We start from the raw sequence: 15,719 nt of genomic DNA, 5'->3' as shown, positions 1-15,719 counted from the left end.
AAAATGTTGTGTGTAACACACATATTACATATACTTACAACAAAGATTTTTTCAAGTATTCGGATACATTTCTAAACCACTGTATATATTTCTTGCTCTTCTAATGAATACAATTTAAGTATTGTAAAGGTTACCCCTTTGTTGTTGCAAACTTCTCAGTTGGTAAATGATCGTGTTAGAAAATTGAGTCACTCGCGTATGCTCTTTTAGCCGGTCGACCAATTTCCTGTAACATGCATCCCCTGTGTAGCCCGAGTCGTCTACCTTCGAACGGCTTCCGTCTAGCTGATATATCCGAAATTTAATACCAGCCGCCCCGGCTCATACGGCTCAGTTGATGATCGATTGTTAACGTAAAATTAAGTTTTTTAAATCAGGTCTCGCTATTGTGCCATTGACGAGGCTCTAAGTGGAACTTCACCGTCTTTTCCTTCTTACTTCGTATTGGCTTACGTGCCTTATCTGTGTTCCTTATACTCTATGAAAGTGCTATTTCACTGGGACCTACATTTACCGACGTCCTATTGAAAACCCGCTTCCAATCTTTAATTTCTGTGCTCTATGACCCGTTTATTCGTTTATTCTTACGATGTCTCCTCTTTGTCGCGGCAGATTCTTTATTCTGCCGGTTAATGGCATGAAGAACAGAAGTATGGGTGAATGCATGCCAAAAAATGTTACACTAAGGTTCTCTTACATAACTGAAATAATATTAATGAAATTTTACAAATTATAAGATATAAGTTCATCAGAATTAATAAGTTTTCTTACATAACAAGTTTAGTAACGAAATAAGCAAATAATAAAATAACTAATTATAATTAAAGTAAACATCTTAACTTTGCCAAATTGTAAAAATTGTACAAATAGATTTCTATAACTTACGAAATTACAAATTATCTTAATTTGTAATTTGTCAATTCACTAATATTATTAGTTATAAAGTTCTTAGAACAAAATGGAATATTATTAGAGATTAAATAGAGATTACTATAAGCGAAACTTCAAAAACAGATTGCTTTTTACATTAACCCTTCGGGGTTAAAAACAAGCGTTGTAGTTAATCATAATGTGTATCGCAAACTACGTGTCTCTGACGGTTACTAAAATAATTTGTTAGCATAACCTATATTACATATCTTCATCTGATGCTGGATTTTATTACAGCGGAATATGTTACATGAAATCTGCAAATACCGAAAAATAAATTGTAAATAAAATCTAGTCATATATAATTGAATTATATCGAAATTATTTTAGCTCGATCAGTTCTCAATAAATTTATGCAGCACTTAGTTTTAGCATCATATAAAATAATCACGCGATAGACATTGAAATATACATATTTCCTGCCCGTATATTTAAACAGTTACCTTTCCAATCGATGGGTTGTTTTGAACATTATCGCCTTTTCTTTGATCTATTTTGAACAAACATAATTCTATCGAAGTTCAATCTCCTTTTTATAACAAGCATAAAGTAAGGAACGTTAAATGCCACTCATGGATCATGAGAGATATAATAAGGTCATTTAAAAATCATAGTTCAAAATTAGATAAATTCTCTCAGCATAAAATCTTTCCATGGCCATTAGACGATATTAAAATTAGAAGAAGTTCATCGGGTTAAAAATTAGCTCGGTTGATATAACATGCGTCTTATCGTGCGAATAATTGGTTCGAACCCTTCTCCTACCCTACTACATTTTCCAATAACTATCTTTTTTCATCCCATATAATTTCATCGGACATTTTTAATTCATATTCTACCAGCATAATCGATATTCAACTGAAATAACAGAAAGAAAAGTAACGGAAAAATATTTTTCACAGGTCGTAACCGTGCAGAGATACCAATTGAGAGAGGCGAAAAGTGGCCAGCAGCAAGTGCACAAAAACAGTTAGAGCGACAAAGAGGGACAGGTGGAAACGGTGGCGCACGCATTTCGAGGAAATGAATGGACGCGGTAACTACGAGACCATCCCATCCAGAAGGAACTCCGACTGATTCTAGACATTAAATGTACCCTCAGGAATTCAGGTTTCGCCCGAGGCTCTCGCGAATCTGGGATGGCTTCGAGCAATGATGATATCGGATTAAGCCCGGCTAACAAGTTCGCCGACGTTCTATCGTCCGTAAAAGTAGATAGGTTTTAAATCGAGTCTTGCTCCGGGAACAAGGCTACGTTGTAACGCCGTTACCACGGCGAAATAATCCGAGGCTTATTGAATCCCGATGATATAATGGAAGTACACGAGCCGAAGCGGTAATAGTTGGTCGTGTGTAGAGCCTCTTTTCTACCATATAACGAAATAGAGAAAATCCGTAAAGAAGGTCAGCTTTAGTATATGTTGTATATGCTATGTGTGTGTTTCTATACCGTTGAAAGAAAGCAGCAACAACAGCAACAATAACAGCAACGGACAGAGAATATAGTCAGCTGTAGCCCTGTCTTAATTTCTAACGTTCATTCAGCTGGATCCTTTTATCGACGAATCGCGTGGAAACTTGGTTTCACAGAATGCTCTTCTAAAATGTAGATATATATATATATATATACATATACAAGTATAGCTAACGAAGAGAGAGCGAGAGAGAATTCGAAGCGTTTTAGGAGGGATCCAACTGTTCGGAGGACGAAGTAAATTGACCACGAAACCGCTCCCAAAGATCAGGCCAGTGATATAGTTACTATCTGAAGGGTGGAAATGCAACAGATGCCGTTGATAACCAACGCCGCAACAGGGGAATCCGCCAAGAACGCATAGACTACTAGCCCGCCATCGCCGCCGCCGTCGTTGTACATTTAGGAATGTAATGTTTGACTCGGATTGCACACCTCGTCAAGCAAGACTGGTTCCGAGATTGGCCGCGCAGCTGTAATATCGACGGAGGAGATTTTTAAAGAACGCACTGAGCCAGAGGGCAAAGAAAATATAGGGATTCGTTAGAAGAAGATACATAGACGTCTTCACAAGTGTCCTTATAACGTTGAGTGCACTCGTCGTCGCGTGCGTGCGTGCCAGCAAGCTCTCTCGTTTCCTACTCATGGTTATGGAATGAACCGATGCCCGGCTGAATTCTCCAACTGTCAGTGCTTTAGGTTCTACTACTATCATCGAGCATCATCATGACCCCGATGATGCGTCTGCTCCTGTCGACATTGCTGCTGGTACTGTCCTCCTGCTCGATCCTTCTTTGTTCAGCGAGCGGCGATGGTGGACCTAATAGCCCTATTTTTAACCTGGACAACACCGCGTTAGAGAAAAACCTCGCGGCCATATTTAACAAGGTAGCGCACAGCTCGGCGACCACGAAACGCAGCGTGCCCGCCTATGATGCTCAAGTTTCGGCCAGTACAACGTTGTCGACGGTACCGTCGCCTTTGACGACCACTACCACGACCACAACGACGAGCTCGTCGATACCATCCGTCAGGTATCCTCCTGTTCCTCGAGCGACCATGTCGCCGGCCTTCCGCGAACTGCCTTCGTACGCTCCCCCGTCTCGCGCCCTCTTCACCCCTCCTCTGCCTCCCGAGTACCTTCATCCGTTTGCAAATAAGCCAACGCTGAGAGGAACCAACTCGGATGTTCATTCGGGTCTCAAGAGACCGGTACCACCGCCGAGCGGCACGCCAGCTCATGAGAGGATACCCATTAGGCCTCCCGATCTTCAGGGCCCCTCTCAAGTGCCAGAGAGACACTCTCATTCTAGAAACAAACCGTTGAATACGCCCAGTAAGGAGCAGAACGTGGTGGAGTCCAGCGAGCTGGACAGAAGGAACAATACTAACGAGTTTGTACCTACTCTGCATTATCCAAGCATCTCGAGAATATTATCTGGCAGCAACGGTCGTAAACAAGATATCCCAGAGATACTTTTGAAGCCTCTGGCCACGAAGAGCCCGGCGCAAAATGCGCCGGTAATTCCAACCACCGAAAAGATGACAACGCCATCTACAACAACGGCCAGGACGTCTAGCACGTTAGATTCTTCCAAATCTGTTACACAGCCAACGATTTTCAATTTGCCTAATACCAGGAGGCATGACGATGATAGTTATCACGGGCTGAGGAATGAAAACGGCTTCAAGACAGAGAACATCGAGATAGTGGACACGGAAAGACTTCCATATCCACAACCACAACCTCCTGCTCCACCCCCTAAGAGGCCCAACGAGGCTGGTGACCGCATTGTACCTCAAATTGACACGCATCCCCTTGAGTCCACCTGGCGGATCGCTTGGTTCCTCCATGTGTACGTCGCTGCGATCTTGTTCACGCTAATGGCTCTATACTCGATCTACAAGATCGTTCGTTTCAACGAAGCAACGAATCTACTCACCCAGTCGTACTTCCTCACGGTTCATCTGCTTCTCACGACCGTCTGTACTTTAAGGTGCTTTCACCTGTTTTACGACGCTTACAATTTAGGCCATTCACTGCCCGAGCCTCTGTCCCGAGTGCTCATGTACCTACCAGCACCATTATTATCCACCGCGTTCGCCACCTTGGTGCTATACTTAGCTCGTTGCTCAGAGGCCCCATCTTTAAACAACAGGTTTCTGTCGCCAGCCGCATTGGTATTGTCCTCTACGGTACACATAGTTCTCTGTGTCTCCCTGCACGTGTCCACGCACGTGCTTGGCTATCCGGATGAGGCGAAGATATTGCCGTTGATCTGCCAGTGCATTTATATCATCGTCTGCGTGATCCTTGGCCTAGGCTACATGTACGTCTACCGGGTGGTACGCTCACAGATCCTGTTAACAAATAACAAAACGGCAGGGACGAATCACATAGTCGGTGCTGATCCTACCACGATGGCCTTGAGCACTGCCATCACTACCAGTATCGCTACCGCCCTATTCTTCATCCTGATGGGATTCGTCCAGTTGTATGGCATATTTGGGAATGTCCAGGAAAGACCACAATCGCATCCATGGCTATGGTGGGGCTGGCAGTTCTCCGTTAGGCTACTCGAACTAGCAGTATGCGGTTTACTCGCCTGGGTAGCTAGTCTATCCCAGTACCCGTTGCGGGAGAAACAGCTGCAACAACACCCGGTCCATTCTGGCTTCGCTCTGTTTCCATGCGGTAGCTCGACCTCCACCGAGAATATGGACGACGTGCTTTACCCAGCTATCTGTAGCACCAACCAGGCGATCCAGAATTACACGATGAGAACCGGGAAACAGGTTTACGACGATAGCTTCCCGCTGAACACGCTGCCCGAGCATTTGAACATATCAGGTATCGATGCGCGCGCGCTACCGTGTGATTCAACGTTACGAGCTGAATCAACGGGCGAATTACTTCTCGTTTTCTGGTTCGTGAGAGAATTTTCTAACCTCTTACGGGTCCTACCAGCGTTTCCTTCTTTTTCCTCTTAAATTGCATTGAAACGTGACGAGCAGATTTGAAAGAGAGTTTGTTAATTTTTGTGTATCTCGTTTAAAAGTAATTCTTACTTAAAAAGAAATTTTTTTTTCTTTTTTGTAGAAGTTATTTCGCTCTTTTAATTTCTAGAGAAAAACAAAGATCTACTTGTTTTTAAAGCAGTTTTACGAAAACATAGTTATATAATTCTTTGGTGCAGGACGATATTCGTAGAATATTTCATAATACTTCCATAAAATACTTGTTGAAATGAGAAATGAAATTGTTGTTTTTTCTAATAATCTTGCGAGATATAGAACGATAAATTAGGTCATCCGGAGCAACGTGCTGTTACAGTCAACGTGCCCTGAGAGGAGTTCAGAACGCTGACTCGCGGTATTAGTACAATATTGAAACCCCGAAATCAGCAGTTCTTTTTACGCTTTGTCTTCTAATCGACACGCTATTACCTCTAAGATGGCACGACCGGAATAGCGTATTGTCCGAGAACATTGATTTTTTTCTATTCGTGTGTCCGTTTTAAAATCCAACGTAAGTGAACAATTATTTCAAGTACCCTTTTCTTCATGTCCGTTCGAAAAAATTCGATAATCTTAGTAATTTAAAAAAATAATTTTCATCGCGCATATTTTTCTGTCAAACTCTTTCTAGGACCTACATTTAACGACGCGCTAACATGTTATAAAATGTCATATCCGTTTTCCATTAACAAAGCTCCCATACTAAAGAAAAACAAAACTAGTAGAGATATAACAAATAACTCTTCCGCGTTTTCAGGCACTCAAATTATTGGTTTACCTAAACGAGATACACCACGAACCGTAACGAGGCGAAAGAAAAACGAAAAATATTGGCAAAATAATAAACAAACAATTTCCCTGCCAAGCATGGGACTATATATGCTGAATAATATTATCGTTGTTGCAGGTACTTTTGAGAGGCATTCCATTCGCAAGTCAGGTACCATGGGCCATTTCCCTCACGAAGGTCGCGGCTCGTTAAACCGGCATGGTAATGGGATACAAACTCTAAGGAACTCCGAAAGTCGCGGCAGACACACGCCTGTGCAGCAGGGAGGCGGTGGCGGTATCCACGAGCAAACACCGACCACAGGCTCTACGATGCTCGTTGACGAGGATGGGTTCGTCAGGTTTCGTAGTCTAGGAGCAGAGGACGACGAACTGTCGGATACACCGAGCGTTGTTGGCACCCATGGTAGAGGAAGTTCGCTGGCCGGAAGTGTGAGATTCAACGCGAGACACCCAACGCTGCAGCATCAGCATCCTCATCAGCACCAGCATCAACACTCGCTGCAGCATCCGCATCAGAGTCAGCATCAGGCTCACCATCAGTTGTACATCAACACGTAAAAGTCTATTGTTCCAGACGTTCCAGATTGTAACTTCTCGTTCCCGTCGACTGGGTGAGTTTTATTGAGTACTAAAAATAAGTATAGGTTTTAGGAAAAGAAGTGATTGATATATGTAAACAATGTTATACCTTATTGTAGAAGTCATCAGTATTGCATGTTTTATGTTAGAAATGAACTTTTCCTTATAGTTGTAATAAATTTAATAGAGAACTGGAAATAAACAGAGACTGTCAGGGAAAAAGTGATTGATATGTAAAGGAAATGTCATGTATAGCTTTTATTATACCTCATGATAGACGTCGTCGGTGTTTCATGTTCTCAACTCGAACTAGATCTAACCTAAAGTTCGGAGTTAACTTCTCCATATGAAACGTGAATTTAGTTGAGACCTGACAATAGTAGGGATTGTTAGAGTAGATGTGATTGATATGCGAAAAAACTGTTGTCTATAGTTTCCTATTTTACATTATACATAGAAATCATCAATGTTTCATGTTTCAAGTTAGTTTATCCTTAAATGGGATGTTGTAGACACTGTAAAGTTAAAATTCAAATTTAGTGTGTTGGCTAAGGTATATGACAGGTATAGTGGGTATACAGGGAATATGAAACTATACATACGTTGTCGATAAAAGATAAAGAACAGTTTCCATGAAGTTTTTGCTCAGACGTCGTAAAGGCGTCTGATACACAACGACGCTCGCGTAATTCGGTTAAAATGAAGGAACGCGAGTAGCGGGAAAACGCGACCGTGTGAATCGTTAAAAGTTGAGATTCCGCGCGTTTTATCTCGCTAAGAAGTTGATAAAAAAGTTTACCTAGCAGAGATTAAAGTTCCTTGCCCCTGCTCTTCTTCTATGCGGAGCAGCTTTAAAAGTAATTTAATAGAAACAATGAATTAACGGGATGCGCGCGCATGAAATCTCCCAGCTTTCCGGACTATACGAACCGCTCTTTTAAGAGATTCTATATATAGTTTTTAATGATAACGAGGGATAAGCAGCAATTTCCTTTCGGGAGATTTAAAATTACGAGCGTATAGAACGAGAAAAAAATGCGACATTTTACAATATTCTCACGATTGTTCCTTACACTCTTTCTGTTGCAGATTATGGTCAGAGGAGATCGTCAACGAAGATTGTATAAGGAATAAGAATATGTTCCGTGGCTCCCTCTCTGGCGACTAATGGTCTAAACAACTTCGAAGAAACTAATTTTACCTTTAACTCTATGTAAGATACGTCCTTGTGTATAAACAAAACCTTAAAGCGAAAAATGGAAAAAAAATATGAAAACTCGCCATTCGCATTCTCCCGCTTCGCGTCTGCGTCCGAGCCGACGAATCTTCGCTGTTCATGGTATCCGTAATATTTATTTCGGGGTTCTCGATCGAGAGGCGGAGAAGAAAAAATATAACGAAGATTAACAAAAATATAAAAGGAAAAATGTATACGTGAAACTCTCGGTAATTGGAGTTTCTTTCCTCTACCTGTTAATATGGGTAGTGTTCAGGGTATCTCGAACGTTGACCTTACATTAGGCACTTGGTACTTATTAAGGTTCATGTGATTCAAATGAACGATCGTATATCGTAATCGAAAAGAATGGAAACTTATAGGAGGCAAGCTTTCTTTCGTTTTACCTTCTTCTAGTAGCGAGAAAAACTCGGCTGTGGAAACGTATCGGTGTAACACGTGATTCGGTGAAGAAAGCTATCGTGGCGAAGCCCCGTGGGTAAACCACAGACACGCCATCTAGTAATTTATTTTTCTCACTATATAACTTTTTTACCTCTCGTCATTTGCAAAACTCACAGAATAATTTGTTTTAACGACACGAGTTATTTCCAGAAAGAAGTCGAATTTTTTCCGGCCCGTTAAATTTTCACCAGCGAAAATGAACCGTGCGTTTGTACAAATTTCAAGTGCTTGACACACCATTTTTATCACCTGTTCGACCGATACGCGTGTATTCTTCCTCGAGATCCCGCCTGCACGTAATTCACGGCTTCTGCGATATCGAGAGGAAGTATATTTTATAATGAAGAGTGAAAGCGAAAAAGATATGTTAAACAATAAAAAAGTGAAAACTTATTCACGTGGTCCAAATAAAATGAACGAAAAAAACGAAATGAGACTCGGAAGGTTTGTAGTAGTTCTGCGAAAAAGAAGTAATTCCGAGGAAGTAGAAAAATGTACATTCTTTTTTGTTTTCGTTGTCAAGTTGAAAGAAAGCAAAGTAAAAAGTAAAAAAAAAAAAAGAAAATAAAGTTGAGAACAAAAAAAAGAAGATATGATGATGAAGTTAAAAAGAAGTAAAGAAAAAAAAAAGACTAACGGCGTTGTACAGTCGATAATAATTTATCACTCAGTCCAATTGTAAGATTGATTTAGCAGTTAAGGGTTGGATTAAGAATTCCCTGTTACATATTAAGTTACGTCGATGTAGCCGGTAGATGCTACTGCGCTCGTAGAGACGGATATCAGCGATTTCTGTTAAACGAATTCAATGTCGAGCGACAAGCACGATGTAACGATGTTTCCTCTCCGCGTCGGAGACACCACACACGAAGGATTGAACTTCGCGCACAGGCCAGCATATTTCTTCCGTTTCTTCCACCTTTTCCTTCCTCATTTCTTAATTTTTCCTTTTCTTCTTTCTAGTAATTTCTTAATTTACTTTTTGACTCATTTGTTTTATTTTCTTTCTTTTCCTTATTTTTTTCTCTTTTTTTAAGTCATCTCCTTTATACATTCTATGTATGTATGTACGAGTTTCTTTCGCATTGAACCTACGGTACAAAACAGTACTTTCTACATTCTTCACTTCGTAATATTGGTAATAGGTTAAATAAGCGGTCAGCGCAGTGTATATGTTTATATGGACATTGTAAATAAGGTATACGGGCTCGTCGTGAGTAGATATAAATTCGTTGCGATAGAATCTGTGCAGATTCTATCCGACACGCACCGAGATTCACATGTAAACAGACATTAACACAAGCGCCAGCCCTCGGGTACTCATGTACACACGATCATACACGTCTACATGTTCACTACACACACACGTACCTAATCTCCACCCCCTCATAATTCTCAGTTGTAAATGCAAGACTCGTTTTTAATTTATGTCGAAAGCTGTATTTATTATGTGAAACATTCCACAGCAAGATGTTGATCAGTGTGAATGCGATTTTGTGGAATTTTATTGCAATTTTAGATTAAAGGAAAAAACATAGCGCTAAAGAAAGAGGAACAAATGTAAATAAAAGCTTTTTTGCGAAACACCTTATTATGTTTCTCCTAATTATCTACGATTATGTTGATATTAATCGTTGCACAGAATAATTATCTATTTTTTTTACCTTTTTACTTTTCTTAAAAAAAACACGAAGATATAATAAATTTAAATGGTCGGACATGTAATAAATTCTTGCCATTGTTTTACAGAAAAATTTGTTTAATCTATAAGATTCTTTGAAACTATTTTGGATCTTAGTTTTGTCCCATATTTTCGCGTTGTTTGAACGTTTCGCATTATTATTGCGTATACTGTACTTTGCGTCGTGAAATAATCGTTAAGCATAAAATCTTAATTTTCTTAATGCCAGTGCAAATTAAGTTAATTGTCATGACCTAATTATGAATCAAACGGTGCTACTCGCAACGAATAGTAAATGCAGTTTAGAGCGTTTTTTTCGATGTTGCTTGTTTATAAATTCGTCATTTAATGAAAATGGAGAAAAGGAAAATATTTGAAAATGAGTTGTTTGCCGACCTATGTCGCGATGTAAAAGCAATTCTGTATAGATAACGCAAGTATGTCAGGAATAATGTACATAAAAAATATTTAATAAACCTTATATGTAAAAACTCTGGTTGTTTCGGAGATTAATTTTATTTCCATAAAAAAAAAGTGAAGAATAATTATTCTTTGAATATGATAACGTATGACAAACATATGTCAAACATAAAAGAAATTGGATCAATGTTTTGTAAGAATTCTAAATTTTTCTATATAAAACTACTCCAAAATTAATATTCGAAAGTAGTATACTTGTATCGTATTTATTGAGATAAAGATTGTAGATTTAAATTGGACCTACGAATCTAGTTAAAAAAATGAAAATGTACTTAACTAAATGATATAGTTATATGGTACGATATCTTACACATTTAATATTAGATATCAATATTATATGATTGAAGATATTGATATACATATAAATTAAGTGTTTGATGTTTTGGTGAAAAAGCATTTAATGGAGTGGGAAGAATTATAGAACGAATTGCGTATAGATAGCCATCTATCGACAAAAAGTAGAAATACTGAGCGAAAGATTTATCTAATAAAAATTTTTATATCGACGTATGATCAAACCTAATTCCTCTACAATAATATTACTATAAATTAGATCTCTTATTTGTAGTCTTTATGTAGCCTTTAGAATTTAAAATAATTATAAAAATTACATTCAACTAAACTACCGAAGCTGATAAAATTATCAGCTGTTAAAGGATGGTTTCTACCATTATTGGCTGGGAATAATGTAAGTTCTTCTATCATGGATAGTTCAAAATACCAGCGAAATTTAAAATACTATCTTTAAATTAAAAACAACAGAAACATTACATTTTTGGATTGATCACAAATGATCTGAAAGTAAATTAAGGAAATTTTGAAATTATAGATAACATAATTATAAGATAATTATAAGACATATGAATATAAATTTGGTTATAAATATCATAAAAATATTAGCACAGACAATGAGGTATTCCATATTGAATCGGTAACATTGAAAATGATTTGAAACTGGCAATGGATTTTGTGAGCTCTCAGACAGAAAATTGCAATGAATGTTAGATCTATCTAGTATCATGTCTATGCTTATCCAATTATTTAATTTTAAATTTAACGATATATTCGATAAATTTCGATAGATTTCGTTCAACTAAAATCTGTAACACATCTTAATCCTTCGAAGATAGAAAGTTATCTTTTTTATAATTCGTCCAAAATATTTATTACCTTCTGTGATTGGATTTGAAAAATTTACCATTGCACCAATTACATATCTCTATATTGTAAATAATCCTTAAGGACAATATCTTACAAATGTACAGATTTAAGTTAAAACAAGCAAAATTTGTATTATTAAAGGCATTTCTTTTTACAATTTTCTCTATTTTTAAACGTCAATGTATCCCATACAAATCATCTTACGTTCATGCAAAATGTAATTACAGTATGCTAACATTAAAGAATAGAATTTCAAAGATACGTAATGAACAAGTACCATGATAGTTACATTAAACAATCCTTAAAGTACATATAAAATTAATAATGAATTTTTCATATACGTATTTCTCAAATTGTATGCTGACTTAAAAGACAAGATATTTAAATTTATGTTAGTGCAAGATGTACCTACGCTATATTGTACAAAGTTTCGGTAGTTCCCGAAACACCGGAAACGTTCTTTGGTTCGTTTGCCGCCAAAGCAAGCAGTGTGTTGGGATGAAATTGTTTATACTTTAATTCGAGATCCTACGCTTATCAAGAGATTAGTTGTCTAATACAGTACAAAGAACAAAATCTGGCGAACAGTCCCTTAAACTCGTTATTGTAAAATTGTCAGTGTTTTGGTGAAATTATTGGTTAAACGAAGTCAACGATGGCCAAAGTTCAGTTAGCAAATGTAGCCGTTCTCGATAATCCTTCACCGTTCCTCAATCCATTTCAGTTCGAAGTTACTTTTGAATGTATCGAAGAACTAAAAGAAGGTACATTTTTGTATATTATCTTCTTTTACAAAATACATTTACAAATTGATGTCGGTGTTATTCAAAATGAAGAAGTATCCAAATATTTTTGGTGCTTATGCTAGGTTAGTTTCAATAATTTAATACCAAGCTCTCCAAGGACAAATTAATGAAACTTTCTCTGACGCATTTTTTTACCTTCAATTTCAGTATAGTTTCTTTTAAAATTCATATTAAATGATTTGTTTGTAATAAGTAGTAGAATGTGTTATAATGATGGTGGTGTTGCAGATTTAGAGTGGAAAATGATCTATGTTGGAAGTGCAGAATCTGAAGAATTCGACCAGGTTTTAGACACAATTTATGTTGGGCCAATTCCTGAAGGAAGGCATATGTTCATTTTTCAGGTACATTAACAATATTGTCTAACTAAGTATGAAATGATAGCTATGAGTTCCTGTTAAAAATCTTTTGTTAAATATATAATTAATGCATGTATATAGCAGTGGTTTTTTCTATAAATTCAATATTTACTGCTTATTTTAGGCTGATCCCCCTGATGTCAGTAGAATTCCAGTAAATGATGCTCTAGGAGTCACAGTTGTTTTGTTAACTTGTTCATATAGGGGACATGAATTTGTACGTGTTGGTTATTTTATAAATAATGAGTACACAGACGCAGAACTTAGAGAAAATCCACCACCACAGCCTCAGTTTGATAAAGTACAAAGAAATATCTTAGGGGATAAACCACGTGTTACTAGATTCAAAATAAACTGGGATGATGGAGCAAGTACGGCAACAAACAATGTACCAGAAGGCATGGATGCACAATCATTAGAAGAGACATCACAGGATGCACCAACATCTACATTGGGTTTTACAGAAAATACACACAATAGTATGGAAGTGATGTGAATGTCCGTTAACTGCCAATAATACATAAGCTAGCACAGACCATAATATGATGAAGTAGTACCTGGAAAGAAGATTCGAACGGTTCATATATTTGGATACCTCAAAAGAAAAACATTATAAGAAAATGATAGCCTTTTATGTGGTACATGCTAATTGATTTTGCTTTACTAAGAAAGCTCATATGTTCAAAGAAAATTGCACAATAATAAGATTATTTTAACTTTGTATAGAAATGAAATGGTTTATTGTTGGATACTTATATATAATTGTTTGTCTTTTGGAAAAAAGCTTGGATTACTTACTATATATCATTGAAAAAAAGTAACTTTATTGATCACGAAAAAATAAATTTCTAATAGAGATTATAAACGATACGTTTATTAAGAAAAACACTATATTGAAATACTTTTTAATAACAGAATATGGAAGAAGAATATGCTTCAAACTAACATCATGGTCGTTAATACAATGAAAAATATTCTGGAACTGTTTAAACATTAATACTTAATAATGGTAATTTAAAGCTGATTGTATGATGATATTCTAGAAATGTTTGGAATTTTTGTGTTTAATACTTTAAGTATTATGGCTTATTATATCATAAATTAATAGAATTAAGGCTGTTCCCATTTCATCAGTGTATATACATATATACTAAAATGAGAAATACACATTATGTTTTTTACTTCATTATACATTGTTTTTAAATATTCCATCTTCTCTAGTTATCTAGGTCTAAAGACCCGTAGAAGTAAAATAACATTAACTATGATGTAATGATAAATCTAGTAATGTATTATGCAGTCTTTAAAGCATTTTGAAATTTAACAATCAAAAACCGTCATATAAACAGTAGAAAGTTTCTTCTAATCGATTTCAAACTCAAATTTAACTTTATTCCTGATACGCACAATTATAATTGATATAAATTTCATATTTTCGACTTTTTCTAATTCATAATTATGATATAAAAGTAGCCATGAACAGGAATCCATGATATTGCAATATGTACGTTACTGAAACTATTTACCCCCTCACTTTCACGCATGTTGTTTCAAAAGCAAAATGGATCACTTTTCTGGATTTACATAATTAGTATCAACCTTGTAGTAAATTTTGAACAATTCAGTTATCAATAATTATTAATTAGTAAATGTAATTTAAAAAAGTAGTATCAATCTACACAATACATCGAGTAATAAACAAGAAAAATTCTTAATGTATTGCACATTAAAAACTTGTGTTTTGCATCAATTATTTTTTACTTATTTGTATATATTCGTTAATTTATTCAATTCGTTAATTTATAATGTATAATATCAAGGTGCATTTTATAATATTATCAAAGAAATTTAAATATCTCACAACAAGAGTAGCATACATTCAGAGGGCCTAACCTGACAAGTTTATATTAAAAAAGTATTTTTTTTTAGAATTAAAAATGTTTTATGCAAAAAAGAAGAAAAAATTCCTCATAGTGTGTTAAAACATATTTACATACAATTATTTTAATAGAATTCGCCTTTTTAATTTAACACTTTTTTATTTTGGTCTTTTTTTATTTTTGTTTTGTGTCGCTGTATCATATTACGGTCCAATTATCCTTATGACGCAATTAGAAATCTTTTTATGAGGCAAAAAAGAGAATCTATTAAACATTCATGAAAAGAATAGTCACGTAATCTACCTTTCTGAACGCACAAAGCCAAATTACAGATTAACGGATTATGAGTATCCAAATCTCTTTATATGATCATATTGTAGAAGCTATTGAGACAGTAACGTTGATAAGTAATATAACATTTGCATTTAAGGAGAAAAACGTGACAAATCACATTTCATATTCTTTACGCGAAAGGAATTTTTATATTTAATATAATACATCAATTACAATTTAAAAGTCAATATAATACAAAATTTAATATAATAGAAGATTTAATATAATACATTAATTATCCTTCCTATAATTATTTGCGAGGTTAATTTGAATTTGAATAAGAAGGCATACAAAATAACTAGATATTTATATATTTATTCGTTTATAGATTAATAGTACGATGTATATTTAATATTTGATATTTGTAACATACTTCAAATTTTGTAAAATGTAATTGTTGTATCGCTTAAACTTTAAGTATTAAAGTATGGTAACTCTACGACCATATTTCTGCAAACAAACTGCAATTGAAAATTTTGTTGAGAACGAAGCCACACGTATCGATAATAATATGAGTACAACTTCAATTCAAACAACTGAATAAG

General features: G+C 36.0%; 2 protein-coding genes across 2 annotated transcripts in view; both read left to right on the top strand.

Annotated features, from left to right (window-relative positions):
- Positions 1-10,058, top strand: part of LOC132916873 (uncharacterized) — a 122,133-nt gene extending 112,075 nt beyond the window's left edge. The window contains exons 3-5 of the mRNA XM_060977282.1: positions 1,833-5,255; positions 6,330-6,825; positions 7,883-10,058. Coding sequence (XP_060833265.1) covers positions 3,131-5,255; positions 6,330-6,772 — 2,568 coding nt within the window. The 5' untranslated portion in view covers positions 1,833-3,130 and the 3' untranslated portion in view covers positions 6,773-6,825; positions 7,883-10,058. The remainder of the gene's footprint in view (positions 1-1,832; positions 5,256-6,329; positions 6,826-7,882) is intronic.
- Positions 10,059-12,226: 2,168 nt separating this feature from the next.
- On the top strand, positions 12,227-14,147 carry LOC132916861 (histone chaperone asf1). Its single transcript, XM_060977241.1, has 3 exons — positions 12,227-12,560; positions 12,831-12,946; positions 13,086-14,147. Exons 1-3 carry the CDS (start codon positions 12,452-12,454, stop codon positions 13,455-13,457), a joined length of 597 nt encoding a protein of 198 aa, XP_060833224.1. The 5' UTR covers positions 12,227-12,451; the 3' UTR covers positions 13,458-14,147.
- Positions 14,148-15,719: the final 1,572 nt, after the last annotated feature.

This window comes from Bombus pascuorum, chromosome 2, assembly GCF_905332965.1.
Source record: "Bombus pascuorum chromosome 2, iyBomPasc1.1, whole genome shotgun sequence".
In the NCBI taxonomy this organism is placed as follows: Eukaryota; Metazoa; Arthropoda; class Insecta; order Hymenoptera; family Apidae; genus Bombus; species Bombus pascuorum.
The sequence above is the reverse complement of the archived record's forward strand: the minus strand, read 5'-3'. Positions and strand labels throughout refer to the sequence as shown.